Here is a 15,954-nt window from a genome sequence, read left to right on the forward strand (position 1 = left end):
AATATGAACATGGTGACAGGAAAGAATATGGCAGGGATGTACAAATGAGGACAGGAGATGGGGAGATGGGAAGCGCCGTGAAGCAGGAACCAAGGAGGAAGTTTCGAGCGCATCTTAGACCTTGTGCTCATCGGGATATTTGATCAAAATTAGACACAATATCTGTCGAGGTGGCCCTCCCTTCAGGTGTCAAACTGTCACCGCCAGCAGTGACCTGACCGTCGTCAGGACAACAGATCATGAGGATCTGGCTGTGGATCACTGATAGTCCCTGCCGGCCGCCCCGTCGTTTCTCTGGCAGTGTTAAGTATGGGCAGGTTGGAAGTGGGGAAGGGAGCAGCACAAGGGTCACAATAACCCCCGGTGAGCCGGTTCCCTCTGAACTAGAGGGTACAGTGGGCTCCAGGCACTTAGGAGACTGGTGAGTGTTGGCAGCCAGTTTGGGCAATCACATTCCCGCGTGGACCGCTTCCACGGGTTCACACATCACTTACAACTGGGTTTGTCGCTTCTTTGTATAGTGCGACTTGGCTTTCGCTGCAGACAGTGAGATGGTCTCTCCAGCACTTTCCTTTTGATCTCCAAAGGTAGACAAAATAGTCTGGGGAGTTAGTGACTAGCGCCCGTGACCTTCCTTTCCTCTTTCCTTCTTTTCTCCCCTTTCGGTCTTTGTCTTTCTTTCCTTTTTTTTTTTTTTTTTTTGTCTTTAACACATCCGCATGTCTGTGCCTGTGAAGATTTGCTTTGTTTTGAGAAGGCGAATTATGCAATTGTTGCCACGCCCTGTGCGGGTGAGCTACTCCCACCCTTGGCTTGTTTTCTCAGTCTCTCTAAGTGATTTAGCTGGGGAATGTTCCAGGGGAAAGACAAGAAGTTCAGTAACGCCATAGTTTGTTTCCCTCAGAGTAGCTTATCTTGCTAAACTCAATGTTTCATGGGGGGGCGGGGGGGGGGGGAGGAGGAGGGGAGGGGGAGGAAGGGTGGGAACGAGAAAGGGCGGGGTGTTCCTGTGGCTCTTCCAGCAGCTGGAAATGTTTGCAGTGCAGACAGCTGCCCGAAGCCTCTCTCAGTCTCTCCCAGAGTCTAATGTGGTTGTGTTGGTATTTGGGGGATGGGGGAAGAGACCTATCTCCCCACATTCCCTTACTCTTTCTATGTGCATTCTTGGCTAGTCTATAAAAACTTTGTAATTTTTTTTTTTAATTGAAATTCAAATCCGTTAACATACAGGGTAGTATTGCTTTCAGAAGTAGAACCCAGTGATTCATCCCAACAAGTGTCCTCCTTAATGCCCATTACCCACTTAGCCCATCCCCCCACCCGCCTCCCCTCCAGCAACCTCCAATTTGTTCTCTGTATTTAAGAATCTCTTATGGTGTGCCTCCCTCTCTGTTTTTATCTTGTTTTGTTTTTCCTTCCTTTCCCCTACTGCGTGTTTCTTAAATTCTGTTGTGTTTCTTAAATTCCACATGTGAGTGAAATCATGCAATATCTGTCTTTCTCTGCCTGACTTATTTCACTTAGCATAATGTACTGTGGTTCCATCCGTGTTGTTGCTAATGGCAAGATTTCACCAAGTAGCATTCCACTGCATATAGATACACCACATCTTCCTTATCCATTTGTCGGTCAATGGACATTTGGGCTCTTTCTATACTTTGGCTATCGTTGGTAACGCTATCGTTGGTAATAATGGTTTTGTCTCAGTTTCGTCCCTAAAAAATACACTGTTGGTCCGGCCCCCTGTTGACACTCTGACAGGTCCCTTCAGACTCCCAGGTATGTATGTGGCAGCAGGTAAGGTCCCACAGAAGCATGGCATTCGTGATCCAAAGCGCACCAGAGTTACCTAGTTTAGGGTCATTTCCTTCGGAGAGGTCTGATCTCTTTGAAAGATAGAAAAGACCTTTTTCATCTTGGCGTCGAATTTAGCTTCTTTATTTTTATGAATGCCCACTGAACTCTGCCTCCGATGAGTCGGGTGTCCAGATGAGTCAGAGTCGAAGGCTGAGACGATGGTGGTGTCTCAACATTTTTTATATTCACAATCCCGTTTTCAATACTAGGGGGTTTTTTTGCCAGCACTCTTGAAGGGATTGAAGTGTACTTAATGGGATTCGGAAACCACACTGGCTCAACCAGAAATCATTGGAACACTGTCGTGTTTACAGTTACAAAGGGGTCTCGGAGTTGTCGATTTCGTCCTCCTCCAGCGCGGCCTCCCCAGCAGACCCGTGTGCCGCCGCCTCACCAGCAGTCTCTGATGTACCTGTGAGACGGAGTCCTCACGTCCCCCACAGCACAGCTCACCTTCGTTGCTAGCTTGACAGTGTGCCATGTCATCTGCCCTTTACCTCTCACTGGTAGCGAGGCCGGTGTCTCCTCGCCGCATCTCGTGACACGCTCAGCTTAGTATGTCGTCGGCATCCATCACTCCAATACTATGCAAGCTCACTGGTGGCAGAAGCTGTATGTCAGGGGTCAGCAGACTTTTCCTGTAAAGGGCCAGATGGTAAATACTTTTTGCTTTGCGGGGCATATGGTCCCAAAGTTTCAGGGCAACTTGTACAACGGAACAGAAAAATTCATCTCATCCTACTCAAAAAGGTTTCTCTATTTACGGCCAGTCACGTCAGCTGCGCAAGCGCCCGGTCCTGACTCTCAGCGTGAGCAGAAAACCCGCAGGCTGCAGCACCCCACCTTGTCTGACAGGAAGGGGCAAGCCGAGATGCTTGTTATTGTTGGCACTCGTGATTTAACTCTGGCACTAATACCGAGAACCGGGCAGACAGGAAAGAACTCGGGATAAAGGAACGCATTCATTCCACATAATGTGAAACGGCAATAAAAGATCTACAGAAGCTTACAATAGCCAAAAATGCCGGAGTGTCAAAGAGCTGAAGTGCACACACGCTTTTCCTGTCCAATATTTCAACAAAGGACATAGTGAATGCCAGAAGAACTAAGTACCAGTTAGAAGGCGGACAGAAAGGGGAAAAATCACGACAGTTTTCAAAACTTTTTTACCGAATTGAAAGAATCACCACCTACCTAAATTTTAGCAGGTGGTGGTCTGTTAGGCAATGTTGTTGGTAAAACAGATAATGAGCTCATGTTGGACTATCTATAGCTGAGGAATTCGAAATCAGTCTCTCTCATCTCTAAAGACAAATAACACGAGTAGCACCAAGGGAGGGTATCAGCAAGAGGCAGACAGAGGAGATGAGAATAAAGATTCAGAGTGATCGCTTTCAAATCAAATGTGGGGCATCCTACAAATTAATATTGGGCACTCTAAGGACGGACTCCAGTCTCTCAACCAGTCCTTAAACCTTACCAACATGCTTTGTTTTCATCAGCTTAGGAAATAGAGCAGTAGTCAGCAGACTACAGCCGATGGACCAAATCCAGCCTGATGCCTGTTTTGTTTAATAAAGTTTTATTGAGACACAGCCGTGCCCATCCGTCTATGGATTGCCTATGGCTGCTTTCTCTCTACAGTGGTAGAGGTGAACACTCACCAACAGTGAAGTCTTCTATCCTTTAAATTTCCAGTTCTGGTTTGATTTGTAATGTAGTTTCTCAGAGTTCCTGTTGATTCTAAACAACTCCTGTTGATTCTAAATCTCAGTTAATCAGGATTTGTTATACGAAATGTACCTATAGCGTATACGACACAATTAACAGAAAAAGGCCATAACCTTCTTCCTGTGCAGTCATACGAGTCGTCCTAAATGTTTGGTGGTCCTGTATGTCTGACCATTTCCTTCTTCACGTCTCAGGTTGACTGAGCTGCTCCATTCAATCCATTATAGTATTTTCTCTCACTGAGTGTTGTTCCGTTAGGAATATCCACTCAAGCGTGAGAATTATACACTTTATTTTTGGCTCCTCAATGCAAGTATACCTAGGAGGTGCTCAGAAGAAACAGAAGGGAGGCTGCATGAGTTAAAGCTTAGCTTTTTTTATTAGCACAAGCGAGCAATTGCTGGCCTCCTCTGTGAGCATCAGGAAGTAAAGAACAGAGCTTTGTAAAGAGCAAATTGCGTCCGACCAATTTAATTTCCTCCTATGACAGAGTGACGGTCCAAGATGATAAAGAAGAAGGAATAGATATTATCTATATGGGCTCTAGAAAGGCTTTTGATTTCATCCAACATGACATCTTCATCAATAAATTAGGCAGGTCTGGTCCAGATCATGGTGCAGTTAGGTGAAAGCACCCCCCACCCCGCCCCGCCTCCAATGGAAAGGATTCCCTGCAAGTGGGAGCGTGTATGTCCTTCTGGGTTCAGCAGCCCCATCTCGGCATTCTCTTTGGAGGAGGAGCACCATGCTTGGTGGGTCACCACCAGGAATACTTCTGAAAAGCAGACAGTGTGTCAAAGTGGAGGTGAGGGTAGGTATGTCCTTAAAAGTGGTGCAGCCAGACCCAAGACAAAGGAAGATGAAGTCAACATGTAGCATAAAAACACTTGGGCACGAGAAGGAAAGGAAATGCAAGGTAGAAACGACACCACCGTCACCACTGCAGGACACACGAAACTCTAGACTCCTAGAATTCTAGCGCTGGCAGGGCCTTCCTGTCAAACTGCCCACCTTCCTCATTTCGCAGAAAGCCGCCAGCCAGAAAAAAGAAGTATGGTGCTCAGGGCTACAGGGCTGGTCAGTTGCAAGACTGAGACTAGAACTGCTCGTCGGTATTCTTTTTACTTTAAACCATCGCTGTTGACTTTTTTATGTATGTCATATATGTATGTGTGTGTGTGTGTGTGTGTGTGTGTGTGTGTGTATTTTTTAAGTCAAATGTGGGATATCCTACAAATTAATAGTAGGCACTCTAAGCACTGACTACAGTCTCTCAACCAGTCCTTAAACCTTACCAACATGCTTTGTTTTCATCAGCTTAGGAAATAGAGCAGTGGTCAGCAGACTACAGCTGATGGACCAAATCTAGCCTGATGCCTGTTTTGCTGGTTTTACTGAGACACAGTTGGGCCCTACATATGTATATATGTATATGTATATGTATATGTATATGTATATGTATATGTATATATGTGTGTGTATATATAACTTTCTTGAGGCATTATTTTGCATATCATACCATTCACCCATTTCAAGCCTACAATTCAGTGATTTTTAGAGTCAATTTGCCAAGTTGTGCACCCATCACCGTAAATCAGTTTGGGAACATTTCCACTGTGTCTCCTTGTGGCATTAAGTGTTAGCTTCTGTCACCAGCTGTCTCCCAGCCGTAGGCAACCACTACTGAGTTGTGAGTCCTAAAGTATGATTCTAGACCTAGTCCAGGAGAAAGACTTTCTGTCTCTACAGATTTGCCCTTTCTGGACGTCTCCATATATTGGAATCATACAGTATATGGTCTCACGTGTCTGGCTTCTGTCACTTAGCGTAATGTTTTTTGCAGTTCGTCCTTGCCACGGCATGGATCAGTATTTGTCCTCTTTTGTTGCCAAACAGCCCTCCAGTGTATGGATATACTGCGTTTGGGTTATTCACCAATGGTTGGTACACGTTCAGGTTGTTTCTATTTTGGGGCCATTACAAATAATGTTGCTAATAGCATTCACGTATTACTGTTTACGATTTGAGTTTGGTAGCGTTTCCCCCTCAAATGGAGGCTAAATTTTCCAGCAGATGTGTCTTCTTCCCTTACTCTTTCTTCCTCCAGATATGGACAGTAGAGTTCCCACAGACAGCAACCAAAGTTACTATTAATGTTCTAATAAATAGCCTCAGGGGGTTAAATAGTCCAGAGAAGAAAAAGCCTGTTAATCTAATAGCAGTGTTTTATTCCAGGATGGCTTATGAGAAACTGGTAGCGAAATGCCCTCCATCTTCATGGAAAGTAAAGGAGGGGAATTGGATTTAAACCTCAGTGAAAACCACTTCAGCCGGGCCTGAGGAGGCGTGTTTTATGTGGCGGTGGCTGCTATCAGGTTAATTTGCAATATTATAAAAACAAAGCCCATGTAATTTCCTCTGAGAGGAGCTCATGTGAATGGATTCAAATCTGTCCGAGGCCAGATGGCCCTGTGATCCCCTATAAGGAAGATGGTCCTTTTGTGGTGCTTTCTTCTGTGTGGTTAGGGAAGACATTCGGCCTTTGGTGTTCACAGAGGCCATTTCATTGTGCCCATGAGACCAGTTATTGGAGTCGCTGTGTCATAAAACCAGTCGTTGGGAGTGTTTTACACAAACCACTGGGTGTGGCAGAAGGAGACATCGCTCCCATGTCCTGAACAGAGCAGTGTCCCCCAGCTACTGTTCTCTCCCTGACACTGGCTAGAACAATCATAATTCAGTTCTAGAATTGCACAACTTACAAAGTAATTTCACATCTCATCTCCTTTCGACTTTATACACGAGCTTCGGCAGCTCCCGCTGAGAGGTAGACTGTCACCTGGCGGTTCAAAGCCCTTGCCAGCCTGAGTCTGTTCTGTGGATCTGCCGTTATGGCCTGTCGTGCCGGGCAAGGGACTGTCATCACGTTGGTCTGTCACTTAAAGACCACGCATCCTGTTAGCTCCTCTGTATTTTTACTACGCTGTCCCTTCACATCTGTCGTCTGTTTGAAGCACTCTGGCTTGCCCTGTAGTCAGGCCTGCACATTACCTCGTGTGTAGGTAAATGCTCTCCTTGGCAGAATTCATCGCACCCCTTTCGGGCACCCACCATGCTTGATAATACAGCACCATACCTTTCCTCAGTAGCCTACCTTCTCTGAATTTTTCTTTACTCATCGCGACTATTTTGTCTTTCAAAGGAATTCTGTGATACCTAAATACCAAAGAATACTATATGCAGATGTAATAGCTTAGTATTAATAGTAGAAATGTGAACATAGATGTCAGGTTATAATTACAACTAGTTTTCGGGGGGCGTCCTCGATCCTTGAGCACAGCAGTCCTGATGGATTCACCTCTGGATCCTAAACACTGAGCCCACGTCCTGATACCTAACAAACGACCCTGAGTCATTAGGAAATAGGCAGAGAGATGGTATTAACCATCATTTTGCAGATTTGAAATTGATTTCCAAAATGCTAAGCAATGTGATGGTTTAGTTATTATGTCCTGGCCACCTTTCCTAGAGTTCACTGGTAGACCTTCCAGAGACTTCTGACGGGCTGGTGCCTTCCCTCTCTAGCTAGCATCAAAGATAGGGTCTCTCAAAGTATTGTGCGGGACTGCTCGTCATAGACTGACTTTGGATACTTATTGAAAAAAATCAAACCAAATCTCCCAAATGCAACAAAAGCCAGACCCAAGATCAGAAATGAGAGGACAGTCTATTATCATTAGGGAAACGCACATCAAAACCGTAATGAGATGTTAGCACCTCACACTCATTACGACTGCCACCCGTCAGGATGGCTGGAAGGAAGGGAGGGCAGGAAGGAGTGTTGTGGAAAACAGTATGGAGGTTCTTCAAAAAATTAGACACCGAGTTACCGTATGACCCGACAGTTCTGCTTCTGGGTATATATTCCAAAAGAACTGAAGGCAGGAACTTGAAGAAATACGTGTCCACCCACATTCGTAGCATTATTCACAAAAGCCAAAAAGTGGAAGCAACCTTTTGGTTGCTTCCCAACAGACGAGTGGATAAACAAAATGTGTTCTGTACATACAGTGGAATATTGTTTAGCTTTGAAAAGGAAATAAATTCTGACACATGCTACCACACGGATGGACCTTGAACACATCATGCTGGGTGAAATAAGCTAGTCACAAAGGGACAAATCCTATGTGATTCCTCTTACACGAGGTACCCTAGAACAGTCAAGTTCATGGAGACAAAAAGTAAGAATAGTGGTTGTCGGGGCCTGGCAGGAGGTAGGAACAGGGAGTTAGTGTTTAACGGGGACAGAACTTCAGTTTGGGAAGATGAAAAGTTTTCTGGAGATGGATGGTGGTGATGGTCGCACGATAATATGAAGGTGCCTCATGCCATGGAATTGAGCTCTTAAAAACAGGATGGAGAATTCTATGTTATATGTATTCCACCACAGTTTTTAGAAATTTAATTCAAATTTTAAAAATAGGGCGCAAAGAGGTGTGTACTGTTTGACTCCATATATTTAAGGCAATTGATCGATGGTGTTCGTCATCAGAATAGTGGTTACCCTTGGGAGGGACGAGGCTCTGGGGGTGGTAATATTCTATCTCTTGATCTGGCTGTGAAGATATGGGTGTGCACAGTGTGTGAAATTCTCTGAGCTCTACATATGCCTGTCACACTTCAGAAAAGACTCCAAAAATGTACATCATGAGCCCGACAGCAGGCTACAGAATCAGAATCTCTGAGGATGGGACCTAGGGACCCTGCATCTTAATCCCCCTACCCTCTTCCAAGTTTTTCTTGAGAACACTGGACTTGGGGAATCTTTGCTAAAGGAGAGGGATTAGGGAACTATCCTCCCGATGATCAAGAATTCTGTTCTGCTCTAACAACAAATCTTCCTTAGGAAAGACATGCTTGACATCTTTGAGTCATTTAGCTTCTGTTGGGGAAATGCATGGTCATCTTTCAGATGTAGAGAAGTCAATGATGTATAGAAGCATGTATTTTAATATATTACATTTTAAAATAGTATTTTTGGTAATTCGCCATGCACACAATAGCTTACGAATATTTTACTGAGGTGCTGTAAAAACTGGCAGGTGCTAGGACCTAATGGAAATCAAGTATTCAGTAGGAGGGGAGACATAGCACCATGGGGCGTGGTGCCCTGTTAGCAGGTACAGAAAAGCCAGTTCTTCCACCTATAAGCTAATGAGACTCCATTTCAGCTCTCTCCACGCCATCGGCAAGGTGTCAGCAGCTTTTACACTTGCTTGTTAAACCAAAAGCATGTTTCTGGCAAAGGCTTTATTGGAAGGGGCTGATCGGGGTCTTGGGGAAGCTCTTGGAGGCCTTCTTGGAGGAGGCGGTCAGAGAAGAGGAGGAGGAGGTGGAGGAGGAAGAAATATTGGCGGGATAGTCGGAGGAATTGTGAATTTCATCAGCGAGGCTGCCGCAGCTCAGTACACCCCAGAACCCCCTCCCACTCAGCAGCATTTCACCAACGTGGAGGCCAACGAAAGTGAGGAAGTTCGTCGGTTTCGGCAACAGTTTGCACAGCTGGCTGGGCCGGACATGGAGGTGGGTGCCACCGACCTAATGAATATTCTCAACAAAGTCCTTTCTAAGCACAAGGACCTGAAGACCGACGGCTTTAGTCTTGACACCTGCCGGAGCATCGTGTCTGTGATGGACAGTGACACGACCGGCAAGCTGGGCTTCGAAGAATTTAAGTACCTCTGGAACAACATCAAGAAATGGCAGTGCGTTTATAAGCAGTATGACAGGGACCATTCTGGGTCTCTGGGAAGTTCTCAGCTGCGAGGGGCTCTCCAGGCAGCAGGTTTCCAGCTAAACGAGCAACTTTACCAGATGATCATCCGCCGGTACGCCGACGAGGATGGAAGCATGGATTTCAACAATTTCATCAGCTGCCTGGTCCGCCTGGATGCCATGTTCCGTGCCTTCAAGTCTCTGGATAGAGGTGCAGGCGGCCTGGTTCAGGTGTCCATCCAAGAATGGCTGCAGCTGACCATGTATTCCTGAAGCGGGCAGCGAGAAGCCAGCGCCCTCCCGGAGGACGGGACCGCCAAGAGCCTAGCCGCGCCGCCTGCACGGAGGCTGATACCCTGCCCAACAGCTGTCATTTCCTGCGAGCTCTTGCACTGGCCTGAATGCTTCTGAACTGGGGCGGCCCTTTAAACAGCTTCATTAAAACAGATTTTCTTTTTTTTTTATGAAGGATGTTCTGAGTGGTTTGTATGTCAGCTTTTTGAGGTAGCGGACATATATGGACATATGCATGTGTGCTGTGGGGCGGGGCGGGGCAGGGCCCCAGCGGAGTAGATTTTAACGGGCCGTCGCTTATTTGGCGAGTGAGTTCCAAGGAGCAGGAAATTTGTTGTTATTGAGAGTGAAATTTTGAAAAACTCCTGGAACAAATCAAAAAAGCCCTCCAGAGATCTGTTTTCCCTTTAAAAAGGTGAGGAGGAGGAAAGTTCAAAATCTGTTTTCCTCTCATTTCACATCTGCTCTTTACATTATGTAAGAAAAAAAAAAGATGTATTCCTGGAAACCTATTTAACTGTATAGGAGCATGTTCAGAAATGAGGAAAGAAGCAGATTCACAGGAGGGGGGTAGATACATGTAGCTCTCTAACATTCCAGAATTCTTTTATTCCTGTTTCTCTAGTAAAATAAGCATGCGACAACCTTGCTTTGATGTATTTGTAAAGAGGGTCAGGGCATTGGAGAATGAAGGGCGGACCTGTAATCCGAAATGTCACTCTTAATCATTCTTACACGCACGTATGCAAAATCAGGCATGCCACGTTCATGTTGGCTGGCTCTTGTCACGTCTTGCCCTGCCTCAGAGCTAGGAATATTTGTTTTGCTCCTCTTAGAAAACGGCAGATGGAAGAGAAGTAAGCAAAGAAAAACAAAATGAAACAAAAAGTAGAGCTTATTGCCGTCAGTTATTTGGAATATGAAGCGATATAGAGATACGTAAAGATGTATAAGTATTGCTGAGGATTATTATTATAGTGGTTCGCAGCCCTGACTGCAATTCAGAATCAGAGAGAACTCTTCACGGATACTGATATCTGGCTCCCTTTCCAAATGACTTAGAGAAAAATCTATCTCTAGAGGTAGGGCCCAGAGATGAGGTTTTTTATTATGAATATTATTATTATTATTACTATTATTATTATTATTTTTAAATGTTTATGTATTTTTGAGGGAGAAAGAGAGACAGAACACGAGTGGGGAAGGGGCAGAGAAAGAGAGAGAGAGACAGAATCCGAAGCAGGCTCCAGGCTCTGAGCTGTCAGCACAGAGCCCGTAGCAAGGCTCGAACCCATGAACCATGACCCGAGCTAAAGTCGGACCCTTAACCGACTGAGCCACCCAGGCGCCCTGGAGAGATGAGTACTTTTAAAGCTCCCCCAGATGATTCCAGCAAGCATCCACGGTTGCCAGGCAGGGCAGCCGTGCTTTCTTGCGTGTGGCCCTCGGTTTGGCTCTTTCATTTTGATTCAGGTGATTATGGTGGGGCAGGCAGGATCCAGTAGACTCAGCTACGGGGGCTGCATGGGCAACCGCTCAGTCCCCTCGCCTGCTGTTTAATTGGCTTCTACCCCTCCTGCTTCTCTGGCTTTTCATGCGTTCCCCCTCTCTCCAAGGCTACCTTGGAGGGTCCTCCTGAGGTTGAAGATAAATTCTTCCTTCCTCTGTTGACTCATTTAGAGGAGAGCTTAACTATAGACCCGACGTAACTCCCCTGTTAACAGCCCGCGGCTACCTGGGAGCAATCCCCGGTGAAATTAGGAGAGGTCGGCATTTGGCCTCTTTGCTCACCATCATCACCATCATATCATATTTATGCACCACCACGTGCGTATAATCCTGCCCTGAACCAAGCACAGAGACCACCACGTCCACCTTCCGCCGGGAGCTTTGTAACTTAAGCCTGCTCTGGTGTGCTGCTTAGACCAGGTATGGTCATATCAGAATGAGGCTGCCGCCAGCAACCACACGTTAATGTCAGGATCCTTATTTTACAGTCCGCCCATTCAGATGTTAGGCATGAGTGTAGGAATATAGCCAAGAAAGGGGAAAGCCGCCAAGATGCCTTTTAAGGTCTCAGAATGTTAAGCTTATTATTTAACCTTTCTGCGTGATGGTTGTAGAAAGGGCAGCATAACTGCACTGCACTTTTTTTTCCTCACTTAATTCTAAATATTTTTTGGAAGTTAAGACAGTTACCTCAAGTGGGAGGCGGTATTAAGTATTTTTCTTGCTCCTCACGGGTCAAGGGATTATCTGCCCTTATGATTCTCTTCCTGACTGCACAGGGCAGAACATCCCACAGTTACTTACATTTCTCTTCTCTTCTCTTCTGAATTTGTAGAACATTTGTACAGATAACCCCAGTCACTAGAGTAGACATTGGAAAATCCAATCCAAGCTCTGGATTTTTTTAAGTACCCCAAACTTTGGCATTGTGCAGAAACAATAGCCACAAGTAACTGAATTTCTTAGTTTTTATCCAACAGTTGATGTTTTAGTTTTTTTATGTTTATTTATTTTTGAGAGAGAGAGAGACAAAGAGCATGAGCAGGGAAGGGGCAGAGAGAGAGGGAGACACAGAATCTGAAACAGGCTCCAGGCTCCGAGCTGTCAGCACAGAGCCTGATGCGGGGCTCGAACTCGTGAACTGTGAGATCATGACCTGAGCTGAAGTCGGACGCTCAACCGACTGAGCCACCCAGGTGCCCCAAATGTTCTTTTTTCTTAATGTTTATTTATTTTGAGAGAGAGAGAGAGAGAGAGAGAGAGAGCATGAATGGGGGGAGGGGCAGAGAGAGGGAGTCGCAGAATCCGAAGCAGGGTCCAGACTTTGAGCCATCAGCACAGAGCCCGATACAGGGCTTGAATTCACAGACTGTGAGGTCATGACCTGAGCCGAAGTCGGGTGCTCAACCTACTGAGCCACTCAGGAACCCCTAAAGGCACATTTTCAATGTAAGAGGGAGTATATATGTGATACACTTTTTTAAATTTACCATTTCTACATGGAAGACTACTTATAGCCTAAGACAGAGGTCTTTGATTCATATCATTTCATCCCATTGTTTTTCAATTTCTAACATTAAGCTATACGATCGATGTTTTAAGTTGAAAATAATACCCAGTGGGGCGCCTGCGTGGCTCGGCTAAACATCTGATTTCTTGATTCCAGCTCAGGTCATGATCTCATGGTTTGTGGGACAGAGCCCCGAGTCAGGCTTTGCATTGACAGTGCAGAGCCTGCTTAGTATTCTCTCTCCCTCTTTCTGCCCCTCCCCTGCTCACACACACTCTCTCTCTCTCTCTCTCAAACTAAATAAATCAATAAATGTTTTTTAAAAAGAGAAAAGAATACTTGGCAATTTTAAAAAAAGCAAGTGAAATTGTACCATCTACACTTTTTAATTTCAAAATCTGCCACTTGATTTTGAAAAACATCTTTATCTTGATATAATCATTGGATTCTGTAACCTGTAACAGCAGGAAAAAGAACAACACGCTCTGTACCTAAGGAAAGCAAACCTCTGAGAATGTTCAAAATGTATACATCATCTTAAAGGTCACTTAAAATATCTTTCGAGTAGTAGTGCTTGTGTTTTTAAAAACTGTTTTTTTAAGTCAGAAATTCCATCAGTAATATTGCGCAACTAACCCATAGTGGGGCCTTAACAAATATTCACAGATGCACCTGCAGGGTCCTGATATTTAACATGTTTATTGATCTTGAGGTGCTTTTAGAATCACTTCTTAAAAGTGTCTGCATTTAATGCTAAGTGGATTAAAGCAATTTAATTCCTGGAAAATTGGTAATACAATTACATATGTGGGTAGAAATACGCTCTTAATAAGAATATTTGAGCCAACAGAATGCCTCTCCCCAGAATCCTCTGGGAAACTGAGAATTTACTGTATTTTAATAATAGAACTCCTTTGGATTTGTAGAGTATCTTCAAGGACTCAAGGCCTTTTTCTGTTGACTGCTGCATAGTAAGTTCTGTTTTTATGGAAGCATTTCTAAATTATTTTGATGGTATTGACGATCTCTCACCTTCAGGGGTGGTACCCATGATAACATACCAAAGAGAATATAGTCCTGTCCTTGGGGGTTTGCCATTTCAAAATGTATTGACACCCATATCCTTAAATGTTGCTGGACTTCAAATGTTGTTAAACATACCTGCTTCTGTAGAAATAAAAATGTTGAACGAATCCAACTATGAAAAGCTTTAGGGAACGGATACCTGAGAATCAGATGCAGGAAAATCACCATTTGTCCCTTCTGCAATTTTAAATGGGCCGTGTTTGAACATGTGGTTTGGAACTTCCCTCTGGTCCTAGAAGCTAGTGTCGAGTGACGGTGGGACTGGCAGGGCGCTGGGGTGCCGTGAGGTCACGGTGACCGTCAGCCCTCACTTCCATGCTCTTCTGATCCTGCTGACCACCAGGGAAGGGACAGGGCCCACCGTCTGGAGCTTCGTCCAGGCTTGGTCACCCCTTCTTTTTGCAGTGATCCGCACAAATCCGTGGTTCCTACTCGGGGCTGTCCTGGCCTCCAGATTAGGACAGATTATGGAGGGATTAGGGTCTCCTTCCAGAAAGCTGGTCTCCTCCTTCGAAATGTGGCCCTGAAATATTCTCAACCCTAGATTTTTTTTTTAAGTGTATAATTTTTCCAGAGAAGTTCAATAGGTTTTTAAAGAATTAACCCCACAGATTTGAGGGTTAACCTTTACCCCGGAACTGATTTGAAATTAAAAAATGAAAGGAGTGTCCCTCATCGTATACTTTTTTATTATTTGTTTTTGGAATCTATTTTATTAAACTACTTGCTTTAATTTGAATGATTCGGAATCCAGTTACCTAAATTTTAATTGTAGTTGATGATAATAGCAAGTTCTGTGATGTCAAGTGAAGCGGGATAGAGCCCCACGTCGGTGCAGAGCCTGCTTGGGATTCTCTCTCTGCCTATCCCCTGCTCGCACTCTCTCTCTCTCTCTCTTTCTCTCTCTAAATAAATAAATAAATAAATAAATAAATATTTTTTAAAAAGAGAAAAGAATACTCAGTGATTTTTAAAAATCATGTGAAATTATGCCATCTACATTTTTAAACGTCAAAATCTCCCAATTTTTTTTATTAGTAAAAATGAATTTGTTTTTTTATTAGTAAAACTGAATTAGTCAAATGGATGATTTCTAAGGTTCCTTCCAGTTCCAAGTCTTATTATTTTTTAATTTGGAACCTTAACAATGTATCGTTTTATTCATCCAATAATAAAACACCTAAGAATGATTTCCACACTGCTTTCCCCTCCTTACACTACTACGATGAAAATTTAACATATAATTTCTCATGTGTCTGATTAGCAAGGTCTGCTTTAACATCCTTTATCAAGGGTCTGCTTCTTTTTGTCAGCCAAGACCACTCCTGGAGAAGAGGTCCAGAACATTACCTTGTTTTGTGAATAGTGGTAATGTGAAGAGTCCTTTATATTTCTCTTTGTCCCTCCGAAAAATGAGTTCTGATACTTGACCTGTGTTTTACGTAGGGTTCGGTGGTAAAGATAAAAATTGGATGCCTCACAATAGAGAGACAACATAAATTTAAAAGCACAGGCCCAGGCACACAATCTATGACGTCTTCAGTGTCCACAGACCATTCTTCTGTCCGTTTTTCCAAACTTCTATCCAAGGCCCTGTGTTGCTTCATCAAGAAAGCCACCTGCGGAATAAATGTGCCTATATTGAATAATGCATCTACGGTTTGGAAAGCTGCTCTGCTCGGCCTCTAAGGCTGATGAACAGCAGCTCTCCATGGTGCATAAGGAAGTAAACTGGTGCTGGCCCAAGAAGAAAATGATGTCACTTAAAACTCTACCGTCTCTAAAATTTCTGGGGTGATGAAAATGTCATAGATACTGGTTGTGGCAGTGGTGGTTACCCTGGTGTATGCATTTGTCAAAACACCTTAACTGCACATTTAAAATGGGTGCTTTCAGCACTTTCAACGATAGCCAAATGACAGACAGAGCCTCAATGTCCATCGACTGATGAATGGATAAAGCAATTGTGGTTTATATACACAATGGAATATTATGTGGCAATGAGAAAGAATGAAATCTGGCCCTTTGTAGTCATGTGGATGGAACTGGAGAGTGTGATGCTAAGTGAAATAAGTCAGACAGAGAAAGACAGATACCATATGTTTTCACTCATATGTGGACCCTGAGAAACTTAACAGAAGACCATGGGGAGGGGAAGGAGAAAAAGAAAAAAGGTTAGAGAGGGAGGGAGC

General features: G+C 44.3%; 2 protein-coding genes across 3 annotated transcripts in view; both read left to right on the forward strand.

The window, feature by feature from the left end:
- The window catches only part of LPCAT2 (lysophosphatidylcholine acyltransferase 2), a 67,382-nt gene that overhangs the window by 41,461 nt on the left and 9,967 nt on the right, over window positions 1–15,954 (forward strand). The gene's annotated exons all lie outside the window — the stretch shown is intronic.
- Window positions 979–14,700, forward strand: CAPNS2 (calpain small subunit 2). The gene has a single exon (XM_060651929.3). It carries the CDS (start codon window positions 8,881–8,883, stop codon window positions 9,634–9,636), a length of 756 nt encoding a protein of 251 aa, XP_060507912.1. The 5' UTR covers window positions 979–8,880; the 3' UTR covers window positions 9,637–14,700.

The sequence above is a fragment of the Panthera onca genome, chromosome E2 (assembly GCF_046562875.1).
Source record: "Panthera onca isolate mPanOnc1 chromosome E2, mPanOnc1 haplotype 2, whole genome shotgun sequence".
Lineage (NCBI taxonomy): Eukaryota > Metazoa > Chordata > Mammalia > Carnivora > Felidae > Panthera > Panthera onca.